Below are 14,621 nucleotides of genomic sequence, written 5' to 3' on the forward strand. Positions count from 1 at the left end.
AGATTCTTGAATCTTTTAAACCTCTGTTGATTTCGGTGGAATAGATGACCTCATAAATTACTATGCTACCTATTCCCAGTTTCCACTGGAACAACAGAACAATGATATCACAGAATTAAAAAGCATAAACAATTAAAGTATGTTTTATTAGGTATTGAATGAAACAGCAGCCTAAAATTCAAATAAACTATTTTCTAATATGTACTTGCATAATTTAACATATTTGATACGTAGTATTTACAGAGGACAAATTAATAGGCAATATTTTCAGGTAAAATTGAGGGTAAGGCTATATTATGCATATATTTGGTTTGTAATAGCGATATAGATGATTCTGTTTTGAATTACAAAATGCACAGGACTTAAAAATATAGTTAATGGAAAATTATAGACAAAAATTTTGTTAAACAGATCACTTTGTACAAGTATAATAAAACCAAGCTGATAAAGGTGAAGCTAAACTAACCATAATTTATAATTAAAGCCCAAAATAACAGAAATTAAAATCCACTGTCAACAAGATGAAATGATGATGCAAATGATAATAACAAAATACTTATACAATATGTTTTCTTGAACAGGAAAGAGGTGAACTAACAGTATTAGGAATGGAAACCTGTTTGTCCTATAGTGTGTATTATCTATAGAGCAGCCTATAAGAGACGAAAAAAGATTGAGAAATCCTGCCTTGACTAAAAAATAATCTGACCTGACTTCTAGAATACAAATATCCAACAGTGAAGACCATCATATTACTGAGAATAATATTCATTGAATTTCTTAAGACTAGAGTCTAGGTTTCCCTTCAACATGATGTAATTTGACAGAATATACAGGGATATGAAGACTATCTTGACTGCCATTTACCTAAGTTTCATTTCCTTACAGAATTTACACAGAAAAGTATAAAGTGTCTCCATCATTCATGTGACATGAAATTGGCCTGGGTTCAGATAAATGTCCCTCTAACCTGGCAGTCCTTTTCCCATCTGGGACTGCTGTGGCACTCAGACTCCACACTGGACAGGAAGGTGTGGCTCTGACTGCTGGCACTTGATGTAGCCAGCCTTCTCCTGGACTGCAGTAGATTAGATGTCAGGCACTTCACAGGCATCCCAGGATCGGAGGTAACTGTTTCAAGACCTGGAGGGAACAGAAAACACTGAGGCTTATGTCACATCTTTCTGAGCTCCTCACTGAACCTGAATCTTTCCAGTTAATTAGGCAAGGTATTAATAAGTATGTATATCATGACTCTGTGTAAGCATTATTTAATCCACAGGACAGCTCAGGTATTTTAGACATACAAGTACGGTTATGAACGTTTAGGAAAAAAACAAAACAAAACAAAAACCAAAAATAACCCTTAACATTCACAAGTGAAAATCAGGACAAAAGAACTAAATTGTAATTAGGGGAACACCCATTATCCAATTTGAAACTCATCTTGATAAAGGAGTATTACTGATATGCTATATCCACATATGATATAAGATGGGAATGTCACCAAATTTACTCAGTTCAATTTGTGTTTAATTAAAACCATAGTTTTAGGGGTGCCTGGGTGGCACATCAGTTCAGCATCTGATTGTTGGTTTCCGCTCTGGTTGTAATCCCAGGGTCGTGACACTGAGCCTTGAATTTGGGTTCCATGCTTAGCACAGAGTCTTGATTGAGATGCTCTCTCTCTCTCCCTGCCCCTCCCACTTGTGTTCTCTCTCAAATTAAAAAAATAGCTTTATTCTAATGTTGAAGTTTATGTGATTACAGTGTGAAATTATCCACATCCATAAAGATTTTTGTTTTTTTTTTTAATACTACTGTAAGATAAGTAACAGTGACTTGGCTAACAGCAAGCCAGTGCAAGATGGTAGCATCACCTACATGATACATGTTGGTTTATTATATAAACTCGTTTCTGAACTTATGAGACAAAATAGGCAACTATGCTTTTACTAAAGATCATAGTTTGTGCATATACAGATTTTCCATATACAGATAAAGATCTGTATATCTTGTTTTTTCTTTCCCAAAGAGTTTAGGTAAAACACATTACTTTAATCCCAAGTAAGTTTGTACAGTTTTTTGATTTAATGAACCTTGGAACTTTAAAATTAGAAGTATAGAGTTCCAATGGCCATATTTTTTTTTAAAGTTTTTTTTTTTTTTAAAAGATTTTATTTATTTATTCATGGGAGACATACAGAGAGAGGCAGAGACACAGGCAGGAGGAGAAGCAGACTTGCTGCAGGAAGCCCAATGTGGGACTCTATCCCAAGGCCGTGGGATCATGACCTGAGCCAAAGGCAGACGCTCAACCAACCAAGCCACCCAGGCAGCCCCCAATGGCCATCTAAAACAACTTTATTTTTGGTACATAAACCCTCTCAGTGAAATTCCTGAAACTCACTGGACACTGACCTTGGTAGTTGACTAAACCACTCAGCTTACCTTTCCCCACTAATGTGGACATTTCTGTCTACCTCAATGCCATGTGCATACTGTATACTTGCTAAAGAGTTCTTTTTGGATCACTGATATGATGAGACCATTTCTCTCTTTGGAACTTTTGATGATTCCCCTTGTTCTACAGCTTAAATTCTAGGTTCCCTATAATGACACTTGATCCTTCCCCATCTATCTGCTAAATGTCCTTTCCCATTGCACATGCTTCTCATTCTGACATAACACAGTCAGTCCCCATTGTCTGAAGATGGGATACTTCCAAGTGTCCATGCCTTTGTTCATTCCTCTATCTGAAATGCTTTTTTTTTTTAAGATTTTATTTATTTATTCATGACAGACAGAGAGAGAGGGAGAGACACAGGCAGAGGGAGAAGCAGGCTCTCCACAAGAAGAGCCCGATGTGGGACTCAATCCCAGACTCCGAGATCACACCCTGAGCCGAAGGCAGACGCTAAACCGCTGAGCCACCCAGACATCCCTGAAATTCTTTTTTCTAATACATTTGGAGCTATTGCTGTGTCTTTACTGAGAACCATTCCTGATTTTCTCAATTAGCATTTAACACTGTCTGTGTTGTATCACAGTATCCTTCTTATGATTTTAGAGGAGCTATTTTTAATCCTTTTACACATGTAGTCAGCACAGAATTACAAGTTCTTCTGAGGCAAGGACTGCTCTCATTCATCTTAATAGCTACATAGTGACCAGCAGGGTGCCTTGCCCTGATCTACTTCTGACTAGATGAAGAAAACAACTCAGGAAGATGCATGTACTTTCATTTAAGAATAAGGCTGTAGTAACATCTGCATATTCTGTATTTTAGTAGTTTTGTATTTATCAAAGCTATATACATTTTTCAGCCACTTAGTTTTCCATAGAAGTGATTTTGACAGAAGAAATAAGACTCAGTGACTATGGAAGAAAGGGTTAATGGACAGAAAATTTTATTTGCAATCAGGACTTGGCTTACCCATTACTAGTGTGAAACTAAACGTTTTCAAACATTAGGTTTCTCATTTCTAAGTGAGATATCCTGGACACGTACAGATTTGAGGACCAAATTCAAAATGAGGTTAACGTCTATGAAAACATGTTAACTAATTGTTCTTCAAAGCGTCATTATTCACATTCTCAAGACAAAAAACATGACTGAAGAGAACTAAATCATCCACATTTCTGGGCACCTGGGTAGCTCAGTCAGTTAAGTGTCTGCCTTCAGCTCAGGTCATGATCCTGAAATCCCAGGATCAAGTCCTATGTCTGGCTCCCTGCTCAGGAGGGAGTCTGGGTCTCCCTCTGCCCCTACCCTACTCATGCTTGCATGCATTCTCTCTCTCTCAAATAAATAAATAAAATCTTTTTTAAGAAACCATCCACCCCTGCTGACTTATAAAAGGTGAAGTGCTATACAAATGTCCCATTCTCTTCCTCTACTACTTTTTTTTATTGTATGCTAACAAAAAATTATATTTTTACTTCAGCTATTTTATTTCAAAATCTTTTGGAAATAATTTTATAAAGACACAAAATATTATAGATACTATATCTTCTCTATATAAGTCTTCCATAGACCCAGTACAGTGAAATTTATCCAATGATCATTCTAATACCAAGCTAATTGAAGCATATCTCATTAGCTAGATATTTTACTCTGTTGACTTACAGAGCTGCAACTGGGGGCCTGGCTGGTTCAGTCAGTAGAGCATGTGACTCTTGATCTTAGGGTTGTAATTTCCAGCCCTAAGTTGGGTGGAGAGACTACTTAAAATAAAAATTTTATAAAAAAAAAAAAAAAAGATCTGCAGCAATCTGTGTCAGAAATGGCATTTACATTAGGAAATGTAGGAATGCCACAGACTGTTCAAGTATTGGCTTTCAAATCTACATTAGAAATTAAAAAATTCAAAAATATTTTGTTTCTCAAAAGACACACTTAATGGAATAAACTATTTTTTCTTTTATACTCACATGAGTGTAGTAGTTTGCTAGAATAAGGAGTGGTATCCCTGTGATCTACAGACATGGGACAAATTAGTCCTTGAGAGAGCTGTGATGTTTCAAATACATGGGTTGAAAGAATATTTGCAGAGTCTTTGTTTTTTTCTGCAGCTGGTGTGTACTATGAAAGAAAAAAACAAATGCTATGATTTAACTCTACAAAAATACCACCTAAATACCAACCATTTATGTAGATAATGTTAAAGTAACTCAACATCCTTGATATTTAAATTTATTTTAAACAAGTTTGAAAATTTTAAGTGGCAATCATGAAAGGGCATGTTATGTGAACTTTTTCTAATCAAATACTTACAAATCTTAAAGAGCTGATGAGAGATAACACTTGTCCTGGGGTTCTTGAATAATCTTGTCTAGGTTTAGCCATTGACGGTGTTGTAAGGATATCCATCATATTGATATCTATGTATGGAAAGAAAAGTATATGAAATTCTTTAAAAACTTCAATGCTGTTGACTTACTAGGCAATAATCATCTGTTCTAAACTTTGACTCCTTTTCCACATTATTAACATTATCTTTAACACTAGCTCGTGTAAGATGAACATATCCAGAGAAGGCACCACACCACAGAGTAAACATATACAACCAAGCTGACAAAGAAAGACAAATACTGTATGACTCCTATTATATATAGAATCTTAAAAAACAAAACAAAACTAAGCTCACAGGTATAAAGAACAGATTGATGGATGCCAGAAACAGGGGTGGGGGATAGGAGAAATGGATGAAAAGGGTCAAATAAATAAATATTTCCCTATTAAAAAAAAGCAAGTGATTGAAATTGTTAAACTTTCATAGAACAGTCTTGCTCTAAAATGAATAGAACACAATGTAACAACCCAAATTAGGGAGTAGTCACTAAACAAGAATATTACCCCACTGGCAAGAAAATAATTCTTGGTAAATCAAATACTAGAAAAGGATGTGGTAAGAAATATTAAGAAAGGAATATTAGGAATATAAATTAAATTTCAATAGGTCAAGATAGAAATTTATTCAGAATTTTTATCAGTTTCAGGGCATAACGTTGTAAAATAATTCAATGTTCACTACATTATATGTGAGTTCTAAAGAACACAGTACTTTAGATACCAAAAATGGTAGGTGCCTGGCTGGTTCAGTCGGTAGAGCGTGTGACTCCCTGATCTCAGGGTCATGAGTTAGAGCCCTACATTGGGTATATAGATCCCTTTGTTTGTATTTATTATCCTGTACTTTTCTTTTTTTTTTTTTATTAATTTTTATTGGTGTTTAATTTACCAACATACAGAAAAACACCCAGTGCTCATCCCGTCAAGTGTCCACCTCAGTGCCCGTCACCCATTCCCCTCCAACACCCGCCCTCCTCCCCCCTTCCACCACCCCTAGTTCGTTTCCCCGAGTTAGGAGTCTTTATGTTCTGTCTCCCTTCCTGATATTTCCCAACATTTCTTCTCCCTTCCTTTATATTCCCTTTCACTGTTATTTATATTCCCCAAATGAATGAGAACATACACTGCTTGTCCTTCTCCGATTGACTTATTTCACTCAGCATAATACCCTCCAGTTCCATCCACGCTGTTTTTTTCATCCCCATAATTTATTCATTTCATAACTAGAAGCCTGTGTCTTCCACCCCCTTTCACCCATTTTTTACCCTTTTGCCCTTTCTCCCCAACATTTATCAGTTTGTTCTCTGTATTAATGGGTCTTGTCTCTGCTTTGTTTTTTTAGATTCCATATATAAGTGAAATCATAAGTACTTCTCTTTCTGTCTAACTTATTTCATTTAGCATATTCCTGTCTAGGTCCATCCATGTTGTCACAAATGGAAAGACCTCATTCTTCTTTTATGGCTGAGTACTATTCTATTGTGTGTGTGTGTACACCACATCTTCTTCTTTTTTTTTTTTTTTTTTAAGATTTTATTTTATTCATGAGAGACACAGAGAGAGAAGCAGAGACATAGGCAGAGGGAGAAGTGAGTTCCTCTTAGGGAGCCTGATGCGGGATTCGACCCTCAGACCCGGGATCAGGACCTGAGCCCAAGCAGATGCTCAACCACTGAGACACCCAGGCATCCCTGCACTACACCTTCTTTATCAATTCATCTAATGATGGACACTTGGATTGCTTCCCTATCTTGGCTATTGGAAACACTGCTGCAATTAACATAAGGATGCACAATATCTTTTTGAATTAGTGTTTTTGTTTTCTTTGGGTAAATATCCAGTGTACTGTATAGTAAGAAACATCCTTAGTGGCTTCTCATCTAGCCAGTTGTACTCAAATATTATTATTACTGCTATGAAGCATCTGAGTAGTTATGTGAAATGGGATTAATAAAAATCATAAATACCTCACATCAGCTCAGGTCAGATTTTATCAAATTAAATGAAAATCCTTAGGTACTCAAAACTTTTTGAAATTTGTACTTGCAGTTTAAGATTGATAGATCTGTATTTCTTTTTAAAAAATTAATCCCCCCCCCAAAAAAAATCCCCCAATCCCCACCCCCAAAAAAAAATTACAATCCCACGGTAAGTCCAATTTTGTGCTTTACTGTTCATTTACTTCTAAATGCTATCATTTTAATAGGTAACACAATAGGTTACCAAATTGATAAGCTCACAGGTATTCATGTTTCTATAATAAACATGAATAGGGGCAGCCCTGGTGGCGCAGTGGTTTGGCGCCGCCTGCAGCCTGGGGTGTGATCCTGGAGACCCGGGATCGAGTCCCACGTCGGGCTCCCGGCATGGAGCCTGCTTCTCCCTCTGCCTGTGTCTCTGCCTCTGTCTCTGTGTGTCTATGAATAAATAAATAAAATGTTTAAAAATAATTAAACATAAGTAATTTCTAGTTTCTCCCTATAAGAAACAAAGGTGCTACAAAGTTTTATTCATTCATTTTGTTCTCTTGAACAGTTTCCTTAGAATAAATTCCAAGACAGACTAGGCCAAAAAGAATTAAACTTTTTTGTTTCTTTTTTTAAATTTTTAATAAAGATTTTATTTATTTATTCATGAGACAAGAGAGACAGAGAGAGAAAGAGAAAGAGAGAGGCAGAGACACAGGCAGAGGGAGAAGCAGGCTCCATGCAGGGAGCCCGATGTGGGACTCAGATCCTGGGACTCGCGGATCACACCCTGGGCCAAAGGCAGGCGCTAAGCCGCTGAGCCACACGGGCTGCCCAACTTTTTTGTTTCTTAAAACACATTGGTAGGTATCTGTTGGAAAGCACTGTGCTAATAATCTATAGTGTCTAGAAAAACTAACTGTGCTTTTGCAGCCTCATTAACTTTAGATCTTCAGTTCTCTTTTTTTTTTTTTTTGCCTAGCTTAATAGTGTGATTCATTTGCTATTTTTTAAATTAGCATTACTTTCATCGCTAGTAGTGAAATTAACATACTTCCAAAACAAGTGTCTGAATTGTGTTCAGTTTGTCTTTTATCAAGGTCTTCGTGGTGATCTTGTCTGTGTGAATAAGTTCTGTAGGCATTATGGTTCATCATGTTATAGGTATTTTAGTCATTTTACCGATGTTTAATTGTTCAAATCAGTTTCAATAGAGACAAAAAGTCAGGAGAACAGAAATTCTGAGTTCCTCTTTGAAGATTCAAAGATTTTTGAGTGCCTTTGAGGATTTAGGAACAATTATTCCCATTCTCATCTTTATGTATTTAATTTTTAAAGATTGTATTTATTTATTTATTCATGAGAGACAAAAAAAAAGAGGCAGAAAAACACAGGCAGAGGGAGAAACAGTCTCCTTGCAGGGAGCCCAATGTGGGACTTGGTCCCAGGACCCCGGGATCATGACCTGAGCTGAAGGCAAATCCTCAACCACTGAGCAACTCAGGCATCCCTCATATTTATTTTTAATACCATTATGCTTTTCTAGTCTTTCTTTGGAACAAATAATCATCAAATTTTAGCCACTATAAGCTAACAAAATAATGTAAGTTAATAGCATGTAGTTGTTGGGTTTTTAAAAAGGTACTAACCTGCTATTTTCCTTACCTCTATTCAAAGTAATTTTGGAAAGCCCAAAATCTGTTAGTTTAATATGACCTTCATTTGAAATAAGCATATTGTCTGGTTTCAAATCCCTGCACATAGAAAAGACAAATAGCAGATAATTAAAAAAGAGCTAGTGGTAATGTTAGAAATAGCAAGGAAATACCCAGAAAGTTGCAGAAGAATCAAACCTTATTTAGTTTCTCTAAAATAAGACACTTATCACTGGCTCTGAAAGTGCAAAAAAACACTCTCTGTAAATAATCTTCTGTATATCTGAACCTACAAGAAAGTGAACCGATTTAATACTGATTATCTTTGGCATTATTTATTAGATAGCCTATTAAAACAAATAAACCTCAGGCCAAGTCAAAATCATATTTACCTCTTTCAAGGAGGGTAAGACTAAACTTTAAGAGAGAAGAGCCATGACTTTAGTTGCAGACTGAAACATTGTAAGTTAGAATTATAAAATACAGCACTTTTGTATGACAGTAGCAGAGTGGGAAAATTCTTCACAACAAAATGGTGTACCCATGCTCAAAGCAACATATTTAAAACACAGGGAGGGGAGGAGATAAAGAAGAGTTGATGGAGTTTCTATTTTTTTTTTAATTTAGTGCTTTTATTTTTTTGAAAGACATTATTGATGAGAGAGAGAGAGAGAGAACCCGAGCTGGGGGAGGGGCAGAGGGAGAAGCAGACTCTCTGTTGAGCAGGGAGCCCAATGTGGGGCTTGAACCAGCACTCTGGGATCATGACCTGAGCTTAAGGCAGATGGTTAACCAACTAAGCCCTCATTAGAAGAAATTCTATCTTCTAAACTCACATAAGTTACTCCCAAACTTTAGATAACCTGGATACATGGGCACATGGTTATGCAAATATTTCCAACTCAAATATCTAATACATAATTTGATTACTTGCACTTTTAAGGAATAGTTTGTAGAACTTTACCTGTGGATGATTCCATGTCTGTGAAGATAGTCCAGAGCCAAGGCTACTTCAGAAATATATTTCACGGCCATCTCTTCATCAAAGTAACCATATATATGTAGGAGAGACTTGACATCTCCACCAATAAGATATTCCATTACCTATCAAAAAGGAATATATATGTCACAAAATAAAAATAACATTATTACTTTAAAAACATTAGTTGAGGGTTACAGTTATACATTTTTAGCATGGTTCTGCAATAGACACATTTTCTTGATATCACTACATATTAATAACCAAGTTTGCTCATGTTGCCATATAGTTTTTTTTTTTTTAAGATTTTATTTATTCATGAGAGATACAGAGAGAGAGAGAGGCAGAGACACAGGCAGAGTGAGAATCAGGCTCCATGCCGTGAGCGTGATGTAGGACTCGATCCCAGGAATCACCCTGAGCTGAAGGCAGATGCTCAACTGCTGAACCACCTAGGCGTCCTGCCATATAATTTTTTAAAGTGAAGTTAAACTGTTTAATCTGAACAAAAATTCAGACTTACAGAAAAAGTATAAGAATAGTCCCATATATGTTTCTTTTTTTTCCATATATTTTTCATCTAGATTCACCCACTGTGAGCATTTTGCCACATTTGCTTTTTTCCTCTCCACATATAGGAATATAAAATAAATGTTAATAACATAATTATGTTACATAATAAACAAAAGACACAAATATTAACATAAATATCTTAAATTCATGTATTTTTATTCTGACTAAACAGTTTTAAAAATGTGGCAACATCAACAACTGACATTTACAACTTTTAAGGTTTTGCTAAATAACTGGAGAATAAAGTTGAAGAGGTCATGACCTGTCGCTGCCAAATTTTTCAACATGTATCTTCTAACAAGGATTTTTTTTTTTTTTTTTTAAGATTTTATTTATTGGGATCCCTGGGTGGCGCAGCGGTTTGGCGCCTGCCTTTGGCCCAGGGTGCGATCCTGGAGACCCGGAATCGAGTCCCACGTCGGGCTCCCTGCATGGAGCCTGCTTCTCCCTCTGCCTGTGTCTCTGCCTCTCTCTCTCTCTCTGTGACTATAATAAATAAATAAAAATTAAAAAAAAAAAGATTTTATTTATTCATGAGAAACACAGAGAGAGAGGCAGAAATACAGGCAGAGGGAGAAGCAGGCTCCATGCAGGGAGCCCGACGTGGGACTCGATCCCGGGTCTCCAGGATCAGGCCCTGGGCTGAAGGCGGCGCTAAACCGCTGAGCCACCCAGGCTGCCCTAACAAGGATATTTTTACATTACTACAGAAAAATAAAATTTAAGGAATTTTACACTAATATAATAATATAATCTATAGTCTGTGTTCAAATTTCTCTGAGCATCTAAATAAATGTCCTTAACAAGGGATCCCTGGGTGGCTCAGTGGTTTGGCGCCTGCCTTTGGCCCAGGGCAGGATCCTGGAGTCCCGGGATCAAGTCCTGCATCGGGCTCCCTGCATGGAGCCTGCTTCTCCCTCTGCTTCTCTCTCTCTCTCTGTCGATCATGAATAAATAAATAAATAAATAAATAAATAAATAAATAAATAAATAAATAAATCTTAAAAAATAAATAAATAAATGTCCTTAACAGCAATTTCCCTCACCCTCTTGCTCAAGCTAGGACCCCCATGGGATTTAGTTATCATGGTTGTTCAGGCTCCTTTAATCTAGGGCAGTTTTTTGCCTTTTTTTTGAGGGGGGCAGTCTTTCCTGACATCTGATTATTTCCTTACTACTCAATTCAGGTTTGCATTTTTGGCAGGAATTCTAAATAAGTAATGTTGACTTTTTCTTAGAGATTCCCACCAGATGAGACACCTAATGTCAGCATGTTCCATTACTGGTGATGTTGACTTTGATCACTTAGTTAAGGTGGTGATTTCCATATGTCTCCATTGAAGAAACACTTTTTTAATCCCTTGGTAATTAATAAGTAATGGGTGGAAATACTTTGAGAGTATGTAAATAAGCTACTTCCCAACAAATGTGCAAGCACTGATCTTAGCATCGTGTGACCAGAGATGATTCTTGTTTGTAACCACTATTGCTATGTGGTTGCAGAGCTCTACTATTCCTCTACATACAGTAGTCATTATTCTATAAAACTCATATAGTTTTAAGGTATAAAACACTGCCTCATAATAACTTCATAAAACTAAGTCCTTTCTTTCCTCTTTAGGTCAATAGTTTCCCTGCTAGTCAATGTTCACTGATGAGATCAATCATTAAAACATTTACTAAGCCCAAAATCTGTGCTACACACTTGCTAGCTCTGGTAATTTAAGTATGAATAAAATGTCTCTGCACTGAAAGAGTTTATAATTCAGTAGAAGGCAAATAAATAAACAGATACTGTATTTGAACTCATGAGAATGTTTATTTTCTTACATCCTCATCAACAATAATTATTTATCCTTTTTATCTGTCATTCTGTGAAAAAATGGACTTATTTATTTTCAGGAAGATTTAGGACTTTCAGGGAGATTTAGGGTCTTTACACTATTTTTGGTCTTTTTTTAAAAGATTCTACTTTTAAGGGGCCCTGGGATGGCTGAGTACATGATCCCAGGGTCCTGGAATTGAGACCCCCCCTTCAGGCTCCCTGCAAGGAGCCTGCCTTTCCCTCTGCCTATGTCTCTGCCTCTCTCTGTGGGTCTCTCATAAATAAAATTTTTAAAAATTCTATTTTTAAGTAATCTCTACACCCAATGTGGGCCTCGAACCCATAACCCCAAGATCAAGAGTCACATGCTCCACTGACTGAGCCAGCCAGGTACCTCTATTTTTGGTCTTGTATGTGTATTCTCTGAATATTTTCTCCAAACTTGATATTTGACTACATAAATGGTTATTTTGTGCCAAATGTTTAATTTTGTTCTTAATAAGACCTACACCAATTTATGATTATAAAAATATTCATATCAGTTTTCTTCTAGTACTTTTTTTTTTTGAAAGATTTTATTTATTTGAGAGAGTACACATGAGCAAGCACGAGTGGGTGGGGAGGGGGGATCTCACCTCAGTGAGAGAGGGATAAGCAGATTCCTTAGGGAGCTCCATTTGGGGCTCTATCCCAGGACTCTGGGATCATGACCTGAGCCAAAGGCAGACATTTAACCAACTGAGCCACCCAGGTACCCCTTTCTAGTACTTTCATGGATTCCCTTTTTTACGTAGAAATCTATGATACAAAAAGGGGAAACAAATGACCCTCGCACTATCTCTAGTTTCATAACCATGCAGAAACTTATTTCAAGTGACTTCAAAAACTAGAATTTTGGGATGCCTGGGTGGCTCAGCAGTTGTGCATCTGCCTTTGGCTCGGGGTGTGGTCTCGGCATCCTGGGATCAAGTCCCACATTGGGCTGCCTCGAGGAGCCCGCTTTTTCCTCTGCCTATATCTCTGCCTCTCTGTGTCTTTCATGAATAAATAAATAAAATCTTAAAAAAAAAAAAAAAAAAACCAACTAGAATTTTGATAGTATATCCTAAGGACAAAAAGAGCTGCAAAAAAACGACAACAACAACAACAACAAAAAACCTAAATTGAATCCAGTTGTTTTAATGTCAAAAAAAATATTGATATTGTTATTTTCAAAATATTAGATATACATAATGTTGTAACTTAAAGCAAATTAATAATTATGTAATTAGGAACCCAGATGGTCAGGGTAAAAGAATACATTTTTTTCAGAAAATATTTTTTTTTAAAGATTTTATTTATTCATTCACAGAGATAGAGAGAGAGAGAGAGAGAGAGAGAGAGAGGCAGAGACACAGGCAGAGGGAGAAGCAGGCTCAATGCAGGGAGCCCGACGTGGGACTCGATCCCGGGTCTCCAGGATCACACCCTGGGCTGCAGGCGGCTAAACCACTGCGCCACTGGGGCTGCCCTTTCCAGAATATTTTTATATGTTATATACTCTTCAAAGATGTTAAGTAAAAATTTGATAATTTCCCATTGAATTGGAAGTTTCATCATGAACTTACAATACATTTTTTGCTTTCTATAAAAATGTTATAGGGGCGCCTGGCTGGCTCAGTCAGTTAAGTGTCCAACTCTTGATTTCAGCTCATGATCTCAGGGTTGTAAAATCGAGTCCCACCTTGGGCTCTGTGCTGGGTGTAGAGCCTGCTTAAGATTCTCTCTCTCCCTCTGCTCTGCTCCCCTCTAAAAAAAAATGTTATAAAATACATAAGTCACAGGGATAAAAAGTACAGGATAGGAAATACAGTCAATGATGTTGCAATAACTTTGGTGACAGATGGTAACTAGACTTATTGTGGGGATCATTTAATAATGTATAAAAATATGGAATCACTATGATTTACACATGAAACTAATAGGATATTGTTTTTAATCCTTTAATTCTCCCTGGTGCTCTCTAATCCCTTTACTACATACTGCTTCATATGCACTGTGTGCTTTAATAGTCCTCTACCTTCTCTGGAATGGAATGTATCAATGTTTCCTTTTTTTTTTTCTGTAAGGTGCCAAACAGTAAATATTTTAGGCTTTGCAAGACATATGATCTGTGGGCAAATACCTCACTCTTGTAATGTAGCACAACAACAGATAGTAAGGAAACAAAAGGATACAATTGTGTTCCAATAAAATACTTGTTCATTGAAGTTCAAATTTCATATAATTTTCATGTATAATGAAATATTCTTCCTTTGATTTTTTCAACATTTTAAAAATACAAATACTATTCTCAGCTTACAGGCTGTGCAGAAACAGTGGGCCATATGTGGTTCACCACAGGCTTAAAAGATGGAAAGTCAATTATTCCTATAGTACTTGGTTTTCACCTTCCTACTGCTACTCTGTATTGTTTTCAACTCTTTCAGATAGAGAACCATCCTATAAAGTAGACCCAGATCTCTGGCTTTCTTAAAACCTAGGTGTCTCCTAAGGGGCTGTCTTTAATATTGCTATGAGGGTGAATTCCAATACAAATTTGTATCTTTGCTCCAAAACCCCTCCCCACAGCATTACCAGGTTTTATCTCTCACAGAGAAGGTCACTGCAACCAGGTACCATGCTAAGGTATTCATTTTGGAATGTTGTTTAGATTGGTAAAAGAACCCAAACCAACTCATCAATAGGGCATTTGTTTTTTCTTTTTTTTTTTTCATTTTAAAATTTT

The 14,621-nt window shown here is 36.6% G+C and overlaps 1 protein-coding gene across 4 annotated transcripts in view; it reads right to left on the reverse strand.

Moving 5' to 3' along the window:
• Positions 1-14,621, reverse strand: part of MASTL (microtubule associated serine/threonine kinase like) — a 96,021-nt gene that overhangs the window by 74,155 nt on the left and 7,245 nt on the right. For all 4 annotated transcript variants that reach the window (XM_041765732.1, XM_041765730.1, XM_041765731.1 and 1 more), the window contains exons 3-7: positions 9,442-9,581; positions 8,488-8,576; positions 4,778-4,884; positions 4,435-4,585; positions 971-1,143 (exon numbers count right to left, since the gene is read on the reverse strand). In XM_041765732.1, the coding sequence (XP_041621666.1) occupies positions 971-1,143; positions 4,435-4,585; positions 4,778-4,884; positions 8,488-8,576; positions 9,442-9,581 (660 nt within the window). The remainder of the gene's footprint in view (positions 1-970; positions 1,144-4,434; positions 4,586-4,777; positions 4,885-8,487; positions 8,577-9,441; positions 9,582-14,621) is intronic.

The sequence above is a fragment of the Vulpes lagopus genome, chromosome 8 (genome assembly GCF_018345385.1).
Source record: "Vulpes lagopus strain Blue_001 chromosome 8, ASM1834538v1, whole genome shotgun sequence".
Lineage (NCBI taxonomy): Eukaryota > Metazoa > Chordata > Mammalia > Carnivora > Canidae > Vulpes > Vulpes lagopus.